Consider the following 20143-nt stretch of genomic DNA (forward strand, 5'->3'; position numbering starts at 1 on the left):
TGGTTCAACCAAATGTAACGTGTATTGTCTCGCCGAGTTCTGAAATATTATTCTATTTTGTAACAAATCAAAAAACATCTTTTCAGCGCACCAGCTCGGTAAAGTTCATTTTGATCTTAAAAAAGTACTAGGATCAGATTAAAAAATCAGTTGATAGAGTAAATCGTTAATTACTACCCACCTGCTAATAACTGGCCACCCTGAACTAAAAATGAATTCTATTCACCTATATACATAATTCATTTTAGTATAAGGTTTCAATTTTAAAAAGTTGTTGAACAAAAGTTTTATAGTTTGAGGAGTATAATATATGTTTTAATTATTTGCTCGTGTTACAGGCAACATCCGGTATATATAAATAAACAAGAAATGCTCGTTTAAAGGTAGATAATGTAAAACATATATATCTTGTTTCAGACAGGATGCAGTCCATCGCGAGGATCGCCATGTCCATGATACTGGTGTCATCGGCGTTTGCCGCCTACCGTGAGTATTTAGTCCCTGGTGTTCACTTCATTATACGGGAAATGATGATGATGGAATTTCCTTTTGCAGAGATGCTCCTTTTGACTCACAGCACAGAATAAATAATAGTACTAAGTACAGAAGACTCACTCTCTAACAAAACGCGTTTGTTTACGATCAGCACAGATATGGCCGCTAGGTGGCGACAGCGCCACGCGCGGCTTATGGCAAACCCCAAAATTGGGGCCGAACGGATGTACTTTTAGCTACCTGTAGCAAAGCGACGAAATCGCGGAGTGAGACACGCCTGCTCACAGTTTGATTTAGGAAGAGGAGCCAATCGAATTTTAAGAGGGGGGGGGGGGGGCTGCCTCCGAAATCTGTAAAAAATGTGGTCGAGTTTGGTATCATTAAAAAAAAAATACATCACGAAAAAGGCTTACTGTTCCTCGTTATAGAAAGTTTTTATGAGCTATATGGCATATTTATTTTATTTACAAAATGTGAACAAAAAAACAACGGGTTGCACTCCGGGAGTGCCGACAGAAGTGGAAACACAATGATTAGTCCAAAATGTCTGCAGCGCTATGTATAATTGACCCATCCTCCTTTCTATTGAAAAACTTTAGTTCCGAAATTGCTGGTCAGCTAAATGAGTGGCCGTTACGGTTACGTGATCGCTGTCTCGAGTTTATCATTTTTTCCCCATCCCAGAAAGTGCCCAGCGCCGCTAAAGAAGTTTTCACTTAAAAAATGAAATGTAGACCTACTGTGTGTGCCGGTTCTATAGGTTAGTATATCTAGTAGTAGTATACCTAGTTCAATGGAGTAGGTAGCCTAATTGTGGGGGCGTATATAAGAGTAAGGGCTCATAAAAAATTACACACCAGTAATTGGAACCATTAAACTACATTCAATAATCGGTGGTAATTACTACAAAGCCTTAACAATGTATAATTATTAGTGAATTTTCTCCAATACATTTTTAACAAGCTTACTTCAATATCCTCCTAAGGCCCAAGGTCCTACCTATAGTACTTATTCAGTTCAATGAAATTTAAATCATGCTCGTATTCGATTGGAACAGAGTTGCTTTTGCTTTGTTTCGTTTAGAAATTGAACAACGCAAAATCAACTCTATTTCCTACATTGTAGGTTCAAATTTCTGTGTCAAATTTTGCATTTTTCATTTGTATAGCTGGGCCTTAGGAGGATATTGGAAGAAAGCAAATAGATTCATACATTTTAAATGTATAAGTAGCGTTATAAGCTCCCGTAATCCTAACAGCTGAACACGGGGTTGGAATTTTAAATGACATGCGACATTGTCTTTACCAGTATATAGTAGCAGAGATATATATAACTCCGTGTAAGATAAATAAAGTATAAGAAAAAAACGTGCCTCGGAAATCAAGAAAAAGACATTCTAGAATAGATGGCGCCATATACCTTTGGCCTATTCTCGGCTAGATGGCGTTTACGACACCGTTTGATATTTAACAGTATGGAACAATAAAGATTAAAAATCATTTATCCGTAAACATATTTTGATTAATTTATACATTCTCAATTTCATTTTAAGCTTAAATCGTGTGTGATAGATGGCAGTAAATGTACCGTGACTACAAAATTTACTTTGGCAATAGCCCTCTATACTATCTATTCTCTTTGCCAGTAGGCTGTACCAAAGAGGGGTCCTGTTATTGTAAATTTTGTAGTCACAGTCACAGTAAATTTACTGCCATCTATCGACACACGACTAAAACTAAAAATGAAAACGTAAAAAATTGTCCAAAAAATGTATATCTATCTATATATATAAATGCAAGTGTCCTGACTGACTGACTGACTGACTGATTCATCAACGCAGAGCCGAAACTACAAAAGCCAGAAAGTTGAAATTTGCACACCAGATTGCATTTATAAAGTGTACAAGAGATAAGAAGCGATTTTGAGAAATTCAACCCTTAAGGGGGTTAAAAAGGGGATGAAAGTTTGTATGGGGTTAAAGTTTTCTTTTAAGCTAGGAATTTGAAACTTCGTAAAAAGATATATTATTAAAATACAAGAAAACTAATTTCAGCGTTTTTGAAAATTCATCCCCTAATGTGGTGAAAAAGGGGTTGAAAGTTTGTATGGAAATAAAAAATTTTTTCGAGTGGTTGAGTTGAATCTTTGTATTTAGGGATATTATTAGAAGACGAGAAAAGTAATTTCAGGGTTTTGTAAAATTCATCCCCAAACAGGGTTAAAAAGGGGTTGAAAATTTTAATCCATTATAAATGCTTTGAAACTTCTTAGAAAGGCATAATAGCCCATTACAAAAAAAGTGATTTGCAACGTTTTTGGAAATTCAACCCCTAAGGGGGTTAAAAAGGGGATGAAAGTTCGACTTCGGGTGCAAATTTTATTTTAAGCTAGGAACTTGAAACTTTGTAAAAAAGTATCAAATCAAATACAAGAAAACTAATTTCAGCGTTTTAGAAAATTCATCCCCCAAGGTGGTGCAAAAGGGGTTGAAAGTTTGTATGGATATGAAATTTTTTTCTATTGCGGGACTTGAGTCTTTGTATTTGGGGATATTATTAGAAGACAATAAAAGTAATTTCAGCGTTTTGTAAAATTCATCCCCTAACAGGGTTAAAAATGAGATGAAAGTTTGTATGGGGTTAAAGTATTCTTTTGAGCTAGGAATTTGAAACTTCGTAAAAAGATATATTATTAAAATACAAGAAAACTAATTTCAGCGTTTTTGAAAATTCATCCCCTAAGGTGGTGAAAAAGGGGTTGAAATTTTGTATGGAAATCAAAAATTTTTTCGAGTGGTTGAGTTGAATCTTTGTATTTAGGGATATTATTAGAAGACGAGAAAAGTAATTTCAGGGTTTTGTAAAATTCGTCCCCTAACAGGGTTAAAAAGGGGTTGAAAATTTGAATCCATTATAAATGCTTTGAAGCTTCTTAGAAAGGCATAATAGCCCATTACAAAAAAAAGGGATTGCAACGTTTTTGGAAATTCAACCCCTAAGGGGGTTAAAAAGGGGGTGAAAGTTCGTCTTCGGGTGCAAATTTTATTTTAAGCTAGGAACTTGAAACTTTGTAAAAACGTTTTAAATTAAAATACAAGAAAACTAATTTCAGCGTTTTTGAAAATTCATCCCCTATGGTGGTGAAAACGGGGTTGAAAGTTTGTATGGATATCATACATTTTTTCGAGCGCGGGACTTGAATCTTTGTATTTGGGGATATTATTAGAAGACAATAAAAGCGATTTCAGCGATTTGTAAAATTCATCCCCTAACAGGGTTAAAATGGGGTTCAAAGTTTGAATCCATTACAAATGCTTTGAAACTTCTTAGAAAGACATAATAGCCGATTACAAAAAAAAGTTATTGCAACCCCTAAGGGGGTTAAAAAAGGGGATGAAAGTTCGTCTTTGGGTGTAAATTCAATTTTAAGCTAGGAACTTGAACTTTTTGCAAAAAAAGGTATTAAATTAAAAAACATGAAAACTAATTCAAGCATTTTTGAAAATCATCCCCCAAGGTGGTTAGAAAGGGGTTGAAAGTTTGTATGGAGATCAGATGTTTTGTGAGTGCCGAACTTGAATCTTTGTATAAGGGCATATGTACCTATTATGAGAATACAAAAAAAGTAATTTCAGCATTTTCAGCAACCAACATCAAAATCCACTTGACTTAAAACTTCATACAACTTGCTAAAAAAGAAAAGTACTTAATTTCAACATTGCATGGATATGAAAAATTATAGGTACTAAAGATGTAAAATGTTGAAGATAAGATTCCACGCGGACGAAGTCGCGGGCAACAGCTAGTGTATGGATAAATTATTTTATTATTTTTATATCATTTTGATCCATGTTGATTCACTGATATCTATGTGTTAAAATTGTTAAATATGAAACTGTATCGTCACGCCATCTAGCCGAGCATAGGCTAAAGGTGTGTGCGGCATCTATCCGAGAATGACTTTTTTCTTGATTTCGCGAGTTCGCGCGCCGGCTAAATCAGCCTTACTTTACTTTCTATGTATCTCGCTCGTAATGACTACTTATATACCACTAATGTGCGATCGAGATGTATAGGCCCTGTGCATGAACTATAGGGGGCAGCATATGAGTCGTCAGATTTTTGGCGCGGTCATAAATGTTGTTTATGCTTCCGATGTAACCCAAAAGATGGCAGAACCTACTACTAAAGCAACGTACCGACGAGAATAGTAGATGGTAGCTTTGGCAATGTACATGTGTTTTCGATTCAGGCCACAAGATGGCAGACCCTCAAACGCGCACGGTCCTATAGAAAGTAAATCACGTAGACGTTAGCGTATAATAATTATGTCAGTGTTGACACCTTCACTGTCAGTGACTCGTGGTACGGGTACTGGAGGCCACGAAAAACGCTCCGAGCGATATTGCTACAAATATATACAGGATTCTTCCTGTAACAGGAGCAATAAATTAAACTAAAGGCTGTACTCCTCAAACTGACCAACATTTGTTCAGCAACTTTTAAAAATTATGAATACTTTAGACTTCCTCTTTTCATACAAAATAAATATTGCCTTCAATGTACGCTGACATCAGTGTGTTTGACGTTACTTGTCACGCTCTTAACATAACAAAATTTGCAATACATTGCGTCTTAGAATAAACTTTAAAGTGTAATAGAAATCAAACCATGAGTTATTTTCAAAAGTTGCTGAACAAATGTTGGTCAGTGTGAGAAGTACAGCCTACAGTTTAATTTATTGCTCCTGTCCTGTTACAGAAAACACACTGTATACCTATATATATACAAGAATTGCTCGTTTAAAGGTATAAGATGAGATCGTAAGGCTGTACAACATAAGCCGATTTCGCCTCATTTACTGATCCGAAATTAATCCGTATTAGTTTCATCAGTAAATATTAACACGTTCAAGATGATACGGCTTACATATACGGGAAGTCCATACAAATAAGGAAGAGAGGTGAAATCAGAAAATAATAGATAGGTACATTTTTTCTTAAAGACTACTGCAATATTTTTTAGTTCGCTGATTTTTGAGAGTGGTGTCAATACAAGGTAATAAATAATCCATTCAAAACCATAAGAAATTGGTAGGTAGTAGTGGATTAAAATCTGGCTAATGTCACCCATACTTACATTTAAACTATAAAAAAAATTGATAACGGTACTACTTAATGAAATTAATAACTAGCTTAAATCTAGAATAGGCCCTAATATAGGTATATATGTAAAGGATTCTTTATTATTACGAAAAAAAAAATTACATCTCATTTATCAAAATCAGCTCAGTAGTAGTGGCTTAATTAACATGGGTATTGGTAGTAAAAATAGAAAAGGTTGGTTCATATAGTTACTCTAAAATCATATCAATAATAAAGTTTCGTTTTAGTTTAACCTTCGTCGAGTAAAAAACGACTATGAATAGATTCACTACGATTATACATTATAGAGGATTACCTACATTGCAAGGCGTTAGGAAAAATCACGCTCATAGGGTTTTATTACCTAATAAATGTATGATATTGGTAAGCTGAAACCAGAATAAAAAGTTATTGAGAACATAAATAAAATTAGAGCTGAGCTAAAAGAACCCTATATTATTTGTATGAATTTTTACAATAAGATTTTTACAGTACATATGGTCCTATTTTCCCGCACTAGTGCGTAAAATAACACTTTTCGTGCGATGTCAAAAGTTTAAATGGCCATATGTACTGTAAAACTTTGAACGAATGAATTTAACCCAATTAAAAATACAACGTGATTACTTAGCTATAATTTTATGGTGGGCGGCAGGGGCTTAAAATAGCTAGCTAGAATCCCTAGATGCGTGTTCAGTAATTTGTGTGCACATTGGCCGCTCCGATATATCTCATGGCGGCTCTAAGTCAAATATTTAAATTAAAAACTTACAATTTCTTTTGTTCCAAATATTGACCCCAAATGGCATCCCACGGATATTAACAAAAACTTGGTCCATCAACTTCCAGTCAAAGCACCTTACCCTATTTGAGGTCAATTAATACGACACAAAGTTTAATATTGGAGTAGTTTCTTGAAGAGATTAAAGAGTTATCCACGCGTGCGCCGGCTAAACCGAGTGTAAACTTGAACACGATTCTGAATTAACAAACTGTTACCGTTTTGATTTTGTTTTGATACGACCCCGAAGCTCGCTCACCCTGGTTGGTGCATGGGAAATGAAGTCAAAGTCGGGCGTGAGATGCATAAGATTATGTTTACTAAAGTCTGGCTACTGAAATATTACCCAAATGTTTGGCGGGAAATTCAAAAAATCTTGGGCTGGTCACACTTTGTGTAGTAGGAATTATAGTTTTGATACTAGAGAATATTTTTGATATTCTGTGCACACGTAAGGTACCTAAGGATATAAGTTAAATATACGTTGTCGTGCACTCAAAGTCAGCTCACATAATTTCTACCACTATGTAAAGTACAGTCAACGATAAACACATATGTTAAAGTTTTAACTCTCACTCACTCTCACCATAAACCATTATTGCAACAAGGCGAAGAATTAAATGTAGGGTAAATAAGATCGAGCTCGATAAATCCGTAATATTAATCTATCACCAAAATAAATACATAAGTACTATGCCAAATATGCTAAATGCTAAGTATCAAAATATTTATAGAGCAACAACCTCCTAGTTTGTTTACATTTGTTTAGGAGTTGTAAACTTTGCAGTTTTTCGTTATACAACGCTGCACGTCGACTTCGCACATTGTCGTAATTATTTACGAGCTTTAATAATAGTTTGCGAACCTCATCAGTTTTTTTTTTTTTATTATGAATGGGCTTACTCATGGCCACAGACTAGCCGAGGCGTAGACGTGGCCTACGATGGAGCGAGCTCGCCCAGAAGGTGCCTGTTCACTCTTGGTTCAGTATAGGCATTATTAATATTATTTAAAATAAACCCCTTATAATGCAAGCAATTTGAATGCATGAGATAAATTGACAACTGACTTTTAGCTTTTTTTTTAAATCATAGACAATTGGTGATACAACAACAAAATATCTGTCAACAATTTTGGCTAGCCAGACTCTACTTAAGTAATCGAATGTTTTTCCCTCTCATACGTCTTGATCATCATACGTAAGGGACTCGGCAGGATAGTCACTAAATTATTTTTTACAGAAAATATTCTTTACATTTTTCGCTGTGACTCTGACTCCAGGCTGAACCGCTCAGCATAACCATAGTTTTGCATTTGTATTTGAGGTGCGCGTAACGACTACTACACCAACTACTAACTACTAACTAACTAACTAGCTAAACTAACTAACTTGTGGACTAAGGTCGCCAAAGGCGTATCAAAACCAGTTCAAAACAATAAAATCTGAATTGCTTCGAATGTAAACTTAACTCTTAACAATCTATTGGTGGAACAAGGTGCTATGTGGCTACCGTTCTTATTGTTTATTGACCTTTGTGTTAAGCTTAGATTGTTATTTGAGTAAGAAGTTACTGTCAGTTTTGGCCTTTTGATGTGAAAGGTGGCCGGTTAATTAAAATCGTGTTTGGGTCGTGATTAAACATGTACAGGTACAACTTTACCTTTGGAAGGATAAACCAATGACGCAATAAAATTAAAGTGACGAATAAAGATGTCGATGACAAATAAAGTTAGGACTTACGGTAGCCACTAGCCACCATGTCGCCACAGACAAAAAGAATAGTATAGAAGGTCCTGTCATAGTAAATGTTGTAGTCACTGTAAATTTACTGCCATCTATCGACACACGACTATAACTCAAAATAAACACGTATTTATAAAATTATCAAAAAATAAATGATTATGATAAATGATTTTATTATTTTTTATATCATTTTGATCCATGTTAATTCACTGATATCTAGCCGAGGCCAAAGGTGTGTGCGCCATCTATCCGAGAATGACTTTTTCTTGATTTCCGAGGCACGTTTTTTTCTTAGACTTTATTCATCTTATACGAAGTTACATATGTCTTTGCCACAGATGTAGTTCATAATTGTTTTTCATCGTATTTTCTCGGAAACGTTCGTATTTGTCATGCTTGTTCAGTCAATGTGAGTACTTTTTGTACCGAGACTGACTAAAATAGCAAGACACGTTCGTAAGTATTCGTGAAAATACGACGGAGAACAATTATGGACTACATCTGTAAAATGTTTTGAGGGGAAGCCACATTTTTTCTCCGACAGCTAGGTGATATTAGCACAAAAGGAATATATGATTTTATGTTTTACATTGCAGCTGTAGCAAAATTATTGAATTTTTTTAGTTTAGGTACTATAATAAGGTTTCGTAGAACATTATATAACTTGAATCCAATATAATTATTTCTATATAAATATAAAAAGTTTTGAAAAATTACTAAAACAAAAATTTTATACGAAATGAAATTAAAATGTCCAAGAAATAAAAGGACACTGACTATTATTTAAGAACCTATTTTGTGTCACCCTGTACAATAAAGTCAAACTTGTGTGACTCTAAATATTAAAGGGGGTGGCTAAGTGAAAAGTGAAAAATAATGATCATTATGATTTGCGCGCAACCCTTTTCTAATTAAAATAAAAGTATCTTGACAGTTTTATTACGGACTTTCGGTTAAGGGATTTTGTATGGATGTTAGCATTTCGCTTTTAAGTTTTTTTGTCTTTTATTGGGGTTAACCATAGACTAGGAATCTAGACCGAGTTTAGAGCAATTATTTCATGCAACCGATGATGCCAAAAATGAGGGGGTGCGCGGGACGAGGTGAGCGAAGTCCCGTGCAGTGATTGGTCCGTGCAAAGACACGGACGTCGCACAAAGACACTTTCGACTCGAACATGGAGTAAAATTACCGTATACGTGGCAGAGGGGGTAGCGCGACTATGCTAAGTCTGGTGGATGTTTTGTCTGTGGGGTTTACACTCCGGGCCCTGGAGGAAAGTGCCCACAGGGTCTTTAAAAAAGTTAGCCGCAGGTTAGTGACGCGTGACCAGAGTGCTGGGTCATATCTAGCACAGCTAATCAGCATTTCCATACAACATGGCAATGCTGCCAGCCTTCTGAGCACGCTGCCAATAGACTGCGATTAGGAGCATCTGTTTATGGGTTATTTTGATAGCCCACGCAGTGCGAGTGTTATTTATACGTCATAACACACACACATACACATACGCGCTCGTCAAAACAAGATACATAGGTATATATAAAATCAATAGCCTTATAAACATTATTTATTCATTGTTGAATTCTTATGTTTTGGTTCTGCCACCATATAGTTTTAGCTTTATTCTTTTCACAGGCCTCACTGAAAATCAGCGTCACTTTGAGTGTCCTAGGATACCTACACAACGTGACAAGAAGCTGAGTGAGGATGCATATTTATGTAATTGAATTTTAGTTTTGTGTTATTAATTATTATTTGTGCTAATAAACATTTCTTATTCTTATTCTTATTTTCATTTTAGTTTGTAATTTTTACTTCAGAGCTTTATTTATTAATTCTGATTATAAGTATTGCCTAAAACTTCAAAACAGTCGGAAAAAAAGTATTGTTTTACATTATTACACATTTTTTAAAAGTCGCACGGGATACACATCTACTCGATATCAATACGATTCTCATTCAATTTCGAGTCAACGGCGAGAATAGACTCCGAATTCATTGATATTTATCGGCAGCTTTGTATTTATAGCCCGGGCGAACATTCGTCAGACGATTTGTAAAGCGATGCCGCAATTGCCTTGGAAATGTTTGATGTTAGTCGTGGTTTTGCGTGGACACTTCATTTGTTTTGTACAGTGCTGGACAGTGAAGGCATGCAAGTTTCGGTTGATGTTGGATCACCCTTTATCTAATTTATTAGTTTAGTCTAGGGTCTGGTTCTAAAAAAAAGAATATGTACCTATACTTATTTGTCCAACTCTCCGTCTCTAGCTGGGCCATAAATACACATTTTATAGCGTGTTTAACTCGAAGAATGAACGAAGAATCGGATACGAGTATGTCAGTGTCAAAAGTTAAGTTTATTCAATCAAAAACGTGACGTATCCTAAAGTTTGAAGAGAGTAAGTAATTAATAAATGACTTGCTCTCTTCAAATTGAAGGTAATAATCGTTTATATGGAAGTTATCCTTTATCGTAGAGTAAAGCACCTAAAGTAAAGTAACTAAGAAATATGCAGCGTAGGTACCTACTAAGATTAGCTCAGAATTTTAATATCAAGCATCAGTCGGGAAGTTTACGTTCATTAAATATTATGTTGCTGACTGCACACTTTATTCACCTTTTGTGACGAGTTCTTTTCTTCACTCTTTTGTCACCTCGAGTACAGGATGACTCACGTTAGACCGGGCCGTGTCCGGGACAGAGCTTCCAGCGCTTACTTTTCCATGATACGACAGGCGGTCACGTAATGCTTTCCATAGAAAACGATGCGCCGGAAGCTCCGACCCGGACACGGCCCGGGCTAACGTGAGTCATCCTAAGAGTGAATATGTAAATATAGTCAATATGAATAGACAGATCTATAACGTAAAACATTGCCCGTCAAATATCAATAGTGCGACCAAAATTGGAATGATGTGTCATTGGAAATATTTAATACAGAATTAGGTAATATGTGATTGCGTAGATTATTTGCTTTTATTTAAAAAATACCAGTGCGTCCCAAGACAAAATCACCCACCGAGTGTCCTAAATGCAGCTTTTCGTTTCTCCAGTCTGCTAAACTTAAATTTTCTACATTTATAGGGTTCCGTAGGCCATGTTCTGTCTGTTTAATGTGCCCAATATTACTAGATATTTAACATTGCAGTATTACTTACTAGATATTCTATTTAAGATTATCAATCTCTCCTTTACGGGACAGGCATTGCTTAGTGTGGAGGTTAGAAAAACTGTATCCAAGGGAATATTTTTCAAAAATAAACGATTATTATTTATTTATTATTTTAATTTTTATCACAGAGACCAGCGCGAAGCTTCGGCGAGACGGCGTGTTGAATCTGTACCCCTTCCCAAGGGTGGGCCGCGCACATCACACATGGGAGGTGCCGCTTAATGACTTCTATTTAGGTAAGTGCAATACTGTCTCCATCAGTGTTGAATCTGTACCCCTTCCCAAGGGTGGGCCGCGCGCGTCGCGTCTGGGAGGTGCCGCTCAATGACTTCTATTTAGGTAAGTGCAATACTGTCTCCATCAGTGTTGAATCTGTACCCCTTACCAAAGGTGGGCCGCACGTGTCACACCTGGGAGGTGCCGCTCAATGACTTCTATTTAGGTAAGTGCCATACTGTCCCCATCAGTGTTGAATATGTACCCCTTTTCTACGGCATGCCTGCGCTATCACACAGCAAGTGGATGATGGTAAAGTTACACAGCTATACATATATAGGTACACACTTAGGAGGTGCCGCTTAGTGACTTCTTTTTAGGTAACTGCCATACTGTCCCCATCAGTGTTGAATATGTACCCCTTTCCAAGGGTGGGCCGCGCACATCACAGTTGGGAGGTGCCGCTAAATGACTTCTATTTAGGTAAATGTATCATGCTCTCCCCGTTAAAGTTAAATTTGTGCCTTTTTCCAAGGCATGCCTGCACTCTCACACCTGGCAAGTGTATAGTAAAGTTACACAGCTATATACACTTAGCTTCTTTTGGACTTTAGCTCAGATTTGACCTTCCATGACACGTGATATTAAGAAATGCCTACGGCGCACATTTGAGATGGACACTCATGTGTTATGGGTCGTAACCAATAAAATTTACGAGATTATTTATACTTCACAACTTCTCAGGTTCACAATCATCGAATTTATGGGCCCGATTCGGATTTTGAAATAGACATCTATTAGATATCTTTTAGGCAACACCAAGATACGATAACGATATGTTTAAGATCTAACCTGTCAAATTTGACATTTGCGCGATTCTGGAGATACTCTTTGAACGATTTCCACAGGATATGACTTAGAGATCCAATTCACATCTACTAGATATCTTACTCTATCTGACGTAAAAGTGACATTGGTTGCCCGAATTGCTCTGCAAAAGAGAACTAGTTGAATCTAAACTATAACGCATCTAGAATGGATCGTTGCGTCTCTTGTGAATATCTTGAAGTTCGAATACGGCAGTATGACTGTTGAACATTCAATATGTTGCAGTTACAGTAATAAGAGAGAGAAAGAGGAAAGTTCATGGGCGTTGTTTTCTTAAATAAATGCATGAAGGACTGTTTTAAAAATTACTAATAATAATAATTTGTGACATCCCACGGGTAAAGGTACCTTATGGCGGTTGGCGCTTACGCTATTATTAACGTCGCTCCAATATTATTGCGGCGCTATGCGACGTAAGCGCCAGCCGGTACCTTTTATCGTGGAATGTCACATTTATTTGTTTCTTGTTTGAAAAGTGGACAGTAAAAGTATAATGAATTTACTACCTTTGTCCTAAATTTACTAGCTGCCTGCTAATTAGCTACCGTCTTTGTATAAAAATATATAATAATATATTACTTCTAGTGATATTTTTTCTCAACGCGTATCAAATAGGGTTAGGCCACATAAAAAATTTACCACAATATTCCTCTATTTCCGGAAGGTTTCTATTTTTATACGTAATTAGTAGATTTCTATAGAAGCTACTCGTAGTTAAATTACTATTCAACTAGAGGCTATGAAAATATTACAGGGGAGGTCAGTAGATAATTACACAGCATATTGCAGCTTTCAGAGAATTTCAATTTGATTCATTAGGGGACAAAGTTGCAGTGACGCGGTGATATCTGGACGTGAAATTCTATGGATAATTGTGATCCTGATGGATGAAATTAACTCACAGGGGATATGCAGAATAGGGGCCGATTTTTGATTTTCGACCGCTCGCTTTCGTGTATTTCGTTCAATAATATCTCCACTACAGTGAACGCATATATTTAGTATGGAAACCGCCTTTAGGGACATTACCGTTCAAATTCTCGGGCCAAATTAGCACACATACAAAATTACGCCTACATTTAAATAAGACGACGCGTTTACAGAGCCTGTAATCAAAGCTGGTAAACAAAATAATAGTCATCTTTATTACACTAATGGTACATAGCTAAGTGTAGATGAAATGCATATAATGTCAATAACTACCAATCAGCGACATTAATCCGCTAATAACCTTCTTGCTGTACGTACTGGCCGCTGAGAGTTTGCGCTTCATATTTGATTAGAATATGACTTGGACAGGGATAGGTTTATGCCATACATTGAAGACCCAGTCAAATAATTCACGTATAATAATTTAATGCAGATTAAAAGATAACTAGTTAAACTGTTGTTATGAAATGACAGACTAACTCAACATAAGTAAATATATCATTGTTGTATAAATGTATTCCGCTATAATAAGTATTTTGTATATTTTATTATCAATTTGTATGGCAGTGCGAAGTCACGTTCAGGTATAGTCTGTCCGTTTTTCTAAGATCAAGTACGCCATTGTAAATGTATGGTAAACTTGATCTTAGAATTCGGACTGGCTATACAGCCTGCAAAATTTACATGGGTACACGAATCGGGTCAAAAATATTTGAATAGGTGGAGTCACAATAAATCCCCACTTTCAGTTCCAATGGAAATATTTTATATAGCCGGTGAAGCAAGTTTGTCAGTAGAAAAAGGTGCAAAATTAAAATTTTGTATGGGACCACACCCGTTCGCGCGCTTACATTTTCTAAATTTGCCGCTCTTTGCTACTGACGAAAATGGCTTGAGAGAGAACCTACATATATGTGACGGTAGAGGGTGGATTCGAATGATCAACATTTTCAGATAATGTGTGTATTTGTTAAATTAATTCAGTGGAAGTGTATCTACATATAGGAGACCGGGTATGATTATCTCACGAGTTATATCTCATGAATAGAACATATTCTAGATATCTTTCCAGGCCTCCACTTAATTTCATGTCTCTCTAATTGGACAGCTTTTTTCCATAGTTCTCTGCGAATGGCATCTTGTGGGAATCTGAATGGAAAGTAATGTAAAATGATAATATCAAATTTGATTATTAATTTGAAATAATTAGGTAGTTCTTTTACAGCTCCATCTCATGAAATAAAAAAGGAAAATACAAATCTGTAAGAAAGAATTCATTACTACATTTATAATTATATAGAAAATACCTAAACCAAGCAGAAGTTAATAAAATAGTCTACTTCATTTGGCATAACACCATCCCTATTATCCTCGCAATTTAAAAAGTCGTATGTTGTTATGAAAGTCGTATGCAGTTGTTACGTTTTAGCTTAGCACGGTAGTATTGAAAACAAATCGTCATGTTTATTCCAAATTTTACTGAAGTTATCTGTTTACTACAAGTGAAAAGTGATTGCACTATCCTTGGTATAAACTAAAATAACTTCTTCACTACTTCACGACACATGAAGACATTTTTAATTACAAAAAAACGTTGTTTTTATAAATCAATTTAGCCATCCGTCACTGACTGTCATCTCGGACGAACTGAAGTTGCGAATCGAATAGTTTGTAAGCACCGCCTACAATAGAATAGTTTACGTTGGGTCATAACTGAGCGGACAGAATACTTCCATGTATATCAGTTCGCTGCTCCACTACTATGCATTTAAATTTTAATAATAGAATTGAAAACGAGTGGTCAATAGGATATTTGACTACTAGTCAAATCAGTATCTTTTTTCAAACTGTCAAAACAATTTTGCTACTATGGAATTTATATGAAACACTAGCATGTGACGTCACAATACTCACAATCAAATTACCTACTCTTTATGGTTTTAAAATATAAATTGTGTCTAAAAATTACTGCTGTCTAACACTACTCTAATAATCTTCTGGTGCTTTATTTCGTAAATAGTGTTAATTAATTTATTTTAAATACAGTCAAATACCCTGTACCACTAGATTCCAAATGTCTATCGCTCGTATTTCAAAAATTAGCATTTCACCGTTTTTCACCGATTTTTCGAGTGACGAAATCGATCGATCAAAATCATAAATCGGCCCCTAGGTCACGAATAGATTGAAGCGTTCTAATCTAGCGAGTGCGTACGCCAGTTTGCTGTAGATTGAGCGTTTTTGGAGAGCATTGCGTGAGTTTGCGCTAATTAGACGCGCAGTCTGAAGCAAACATGCGGATGCACTCGCGACCCATTTGTCTGATATTCGCACTTCAGTATACCGGTGATCCACGAATGGTAATCTCATCTCTCAATATAAAGTTATTTAAATATAACCCATTTTCAAGTACTGATAAAGAAATATAGGTACATATTTATTTATTTATTATTTGTATCTCCTTCGATATCACGGGCCTATAATCCCGGTTTTTTGATAGGCTTGCGTGGGGACACCGATCCAACACGTAGAGGCCCCTTGGAGAGCTTTAATGTCATGTAGAATTTATTATTATTACACAAATTGACTAAGTCCCACAGTAAGCTCAATAAAACTTGTGTTGTGGGTATTTAGACAACGATATATATAATATATAAAAACGTAAATACATCGAAACACCCATGACTCAGGAACAAACATCCGTGCTCATCACACGAATAAAATACCCTTACCAGAATTTGAACCCAAGACCATCGGCTTCACAGGCAGGGTCACTACACTACCCACTAGGCGAGACAGCTAGGTCATTTAAACACTACGTCAATACTAAACAAGGATACAGCTCGACTGATAAAAGGTTACCGTCATAGTCTATGGGCGCTTGCGACTCTAAGGGGTGTCAAATGCGCATTGCTTTTTAAAAATCAGATTTTGTTTAAAAATCAGATTTTGTTTAAAAATCAGATTTTGTTTAAAAATCAGATTTTGTTTAACCTCGTAAGACCCACCATATTTAAAGGTTCGAAATTTTTAATTTTAATTTAATTTTATTATATAAGTAAATTGGAACGTATTTCATTTTTAACAGCAATGAAACAAAAGAAATGCTACTTTATTTGGTTCATGAAAGATTCAAATAGATTGCAACGGATATGTACATTTCCCAGGAGGTTAAGATTATTTATAGGTGCATTTTGTTGTCAGAATACAAGCCAGCAGAGAAACGGCAACTATACGCGTTTCCCCGCGTCGGGCGCAGCGAGGTCCGCGAGCACCCCAGCCTGTACCGCCTTGAGGACCTGTTCCACCGCCAGAACGAGAAGCGAGAAGGCGAGAACGGAGACAGCACCGGGATGTGGTTCGGGCCCAGGCTAGGGCGCGCCTACAAGAGCGAAGAGGGTAAGTTCCACATATTCTCTATAAAGTATATCGGCAGTCATCAGAGGAACAGTTCCAAGCCTGAATGTCTGGAAGAACGGTTCCACCGCCAGAATTAGAAGCGAGAAGGCGAGAACGGCGACAGCACCGGGATGTGGTTCGGGCCCAGGCTAAGGCGCGCCTACAAGAGCGAAGAGGGTAAGTTACACATAATCTCTATATATATAGGCAGTCATCAGAGGAACAGTTCCATGACTGAGCCGGGACGTCTGGAAGACCTGTTCCACCGCCAGAACGAGAAGCGAGAAGGCGAGAACGGCGACAGCACCGGGATGTGGTTCGGGCCCAGGCTAAGGCGCGCCTACAAGAGCGAAGAGGGTAAGTTCCACATAATCTCTCTATAAGTATATCGGCAGTCATCAGAGGAATCGTTCCAAGCCTGAATGTCTGGAAGAGCGGTTCCACCGCCAGAATGAGAAGGGCGGAGGCAAAAACTGGGACAGGACCGGGATGTGGTTCGGGCTCAGGCTAGGGTGCGCCTACAAGAGCGAAGAGGGTAACTTCCACATATTCTCTACAAGAGCCTACAAGAGCGAAGAGGGTAGGTATGTTCCTTTCCTATTGTCTATGAAGAGCTTGTTCTCACATGTTCAAGACAAGAAAAAAACCCAGTCTGTACCGCCTGGAAGAGCTGTTCCACCGCCAGAACGAGAAGCGAGAAGGCGAGAACGAAGACAGCACCGGGATGTGGGTCGGTCCCAGGCTAGGGCGCGCCTACAAGAGCGAAGAGGGTAAGTTACACATAATCTCTCTATATATCGGCAGTCATCAAAGGAACTGTTTCATGAGTGAGCCTGAATGTCTGGAAGAACGGTTCCACCGCCAGAATTAGAAGCGAGAAGGCGAGAACGGAGAAAGCACTGGGATGTGAGTTGGTCCCAGGCTAGAACGCGCCTACAAGAGCGAAGAGGGTATGTTCCTTTTCTAATGTCTATGAAGAGCTTTTTCTCACATGTTCAAGACAAGAAGAAAACCCAGTCTGTATCGCCTGGAAGAGCTGTTCCACCGCCAGAACAAGAAGCGAGAAGGCGAGAACGAAGACAGCACCGGGATGTGGGTCGGTCCCAGGCTAGGGCGCGCCTACAAGAGCGAATAGGGTAAGTTTCACATATTCTCTCTATAAGTATATCGGCAGTCGTCAGAGGAACAGTTCCAAGCCTGAACGTCTGGAAGAGCGGTTCCACCGCCAGAATAAGAAGGGCGGAGGCAAAAACTGGGACAGCATTGGGATGTGGTTCGGGCCCAGGCTAGGGCGCGCCTACAAGGGCGAATAGGGTCAAGGGTGACGTTCCACATATTCTCTATATATATCGGCAGTCATAAAAGGAACAGTTCCATGAGTGAGCGTGAACCGTCTGGTAGAGTTGTTCCACTTGTTCCACCGCCAAGCGAGAAGGTGATTACAAGAGCGAAGAGGGTACGTTTTTACGGTAATTTTAAACTTTTAAATCCATCGAATATTTTATAGGTTTAATATGGTTTGAAGGAATTAAGACGCCGTAAAGATAGAAGAATTTCTAATTTTGTTCTAGGCATTATAGAATTTATTAAACCTAATTAATAAAACCTACGCTATTCGCCCACATAATCTATGTTGTCTAAGTCTAGATAGCAACTTAAGTCTAAGGTCTAATCTAATCATGCGAGAAAAAAGTTATAAAAAATACCGGTCAAGCGCGAGTCGGACTCGCATTCCAAGGGTTCCGTACATCACTAGAGTCAGACCAAGAAAAGCCCATGCAGTGCACGTGTTATTTTAAACGTCAAACTTCTGTGGAATTATGACCTAACATAAAAAAATATGGCATAGGCAATCTTTAAATAGTCAATCCGATTGACAGTTTAAAACTAATCTCTTTATATTTGTTTGCACAGACTACCAAGCAAACGAGCACAGCGAGCCAGAACACATCGACCCCGAACTCGAGAGAAAGAAGAGACACTCTAACCAATAAGTACCATCCGACTGAAGCAACCCTTTTAGTTTAAGACAGTTACACCCCTGACACAGCGGTGCCAACGATTACGTATACAGGGTGGCTGGCACTAATGTCCCTAACTATGAATTTGACAGATTTTAGAATAAACAATTCTACAATTTTTCTGGGTGAAGTGTTTTTGGAAAAAGTTACTTGATCAGTCAATTAATAATAAAGGTGGAATATTAGAAAATTACAGCTCCTTTGCCATTCTGTTATAAACATACTGTCAATTTTCTATTTGAATTTATGGCAATCGATTAATAAAAATGATAATGTGGGGAACTTGCATGAAGAAATATGTTATTAGATTTTTTGATTAAGTCGCAGAGCTCTTTGTGGTTGTTAACGATAAACTAGGTTTCGGATATAATAAACAAGAGGAAAGAAAGGGTAATTTCATGGAAGGAATAGATGGTATTTGATCTTCAAATGTTTTCTCCGACTTGATTGGTTGGCTTAGGATTATGGTGTATAATACTACGGTTGTACTAAAAAAATGGACCTTTTCATTAAATATTTAAAATAAGCATTGATTTGTTGCCAATTATCAGATAACAGCTGTCACTTTCTGTCTTTTTAAAATTCAGGGGATAAAAAGACAACATCATTAAGGACCACACAGAACTAAAAAGACTTCAGATGAACCGTAATCGCATGTGACAAACAAAAACAATTATCATGAATTTATCACGTCGCTAGTAACTTAGTAACTTCGCTCTCAGTTCATTTCGCTCGTGATATGCTGGTGCCAGCGAAATGCACTATGAATCAAGTTCATTTCTGCCCATTTGCTACACACCCTGTATAATTACTAATTTATTTCAAATTATTTACGTATACGAAATGAAACGTTACCGTCAAAGTTATTGTGACTTATGTGTATATTCGCTATTATATAATTAATATAAACCTAATCCTAACTAGGAATAAGTTCTGCGAGGGTGGGTCCCAAGGCTGGATGGATTTATTTGTGTAATCCATGGGGCCGCTTTCGTAAATTTGTTGTTCATATTAATAAAGTATAAATAGTAATTGTTTATATGCGCCAGATTATTGAAACAATAAAAGTGACGCTGATACGCGCAAACATTTGTGTTATTTTTATTCCCTTACCTTTTCTGATATGAAATGTCCCATATATAGCTGGTCAAGCAAATCTTGCTAGTAAAAAAAGGCGCGAAATTCAAAGTTTCTATGGGACGATATCCCTTCACGCCTATATTTTTCAAAGGAGAATGGGCAATTTGTCCCATGGATGTATACTATTGAGACATATCTCGTTTGAAAGGGCTTACACATAGCATTAATTTATTGTATAACACCAACTTTGGATAACGTGCAGGGACT

General features: G+C 37.1%; 1 protein-coding gene across 2 annotated transcripts; it reads left to right on the top strand.

Moving 5' to 3' along the window:
* The first annotated feature begins 419 nt into the window (after window positions 1–419).
* On the top strand, window positions 420–19883 carry LOC134670553 (CAPA peptides). Of its 2 annotated transcripts, XM_063528363.1 has the most exons (5): window positions 420–486; window positions 11471–11553; window positions 11657–11681; window positions 16581–16775; window positions 18690–19883. In XM_063528363.1, the coding sequence occupies exons 1-5, from the start codon at window positions 423–425 to the stop codon at window positions 18767–18769; spliced, it is 447 nt and encodes a 148-aa protein (XP_063384433.1). In that variant the 5' UTR covers window positions 420–422; the 3' UTR covers window positions 18770–19883. The 2 variants fall into 2 exon arrangements, with proteins under 2 accessions (XP_063384433.1, XP_063384432.1); XM_063528362.1 differs by lacking the exon at window positions 11657–11681 and having other exon boundaries at window positions 11471–11578.
* Window positions 19884–20143: the final 260 nt, after the last annotated feature.

This window comes from Cydia fagiglandana, chromosome 14 (assembly GCF_963556715.1).
Source record: "Cydia fagiglandana chromosome 14, ilCydFagi1.1, whole genome shotgun sequence".
NCBI lineage: Eukaryota > Metazoa > Arthropoda > Insecta > Lepidoptera > Tortricidae > Cydia > Cydia fagiglandana.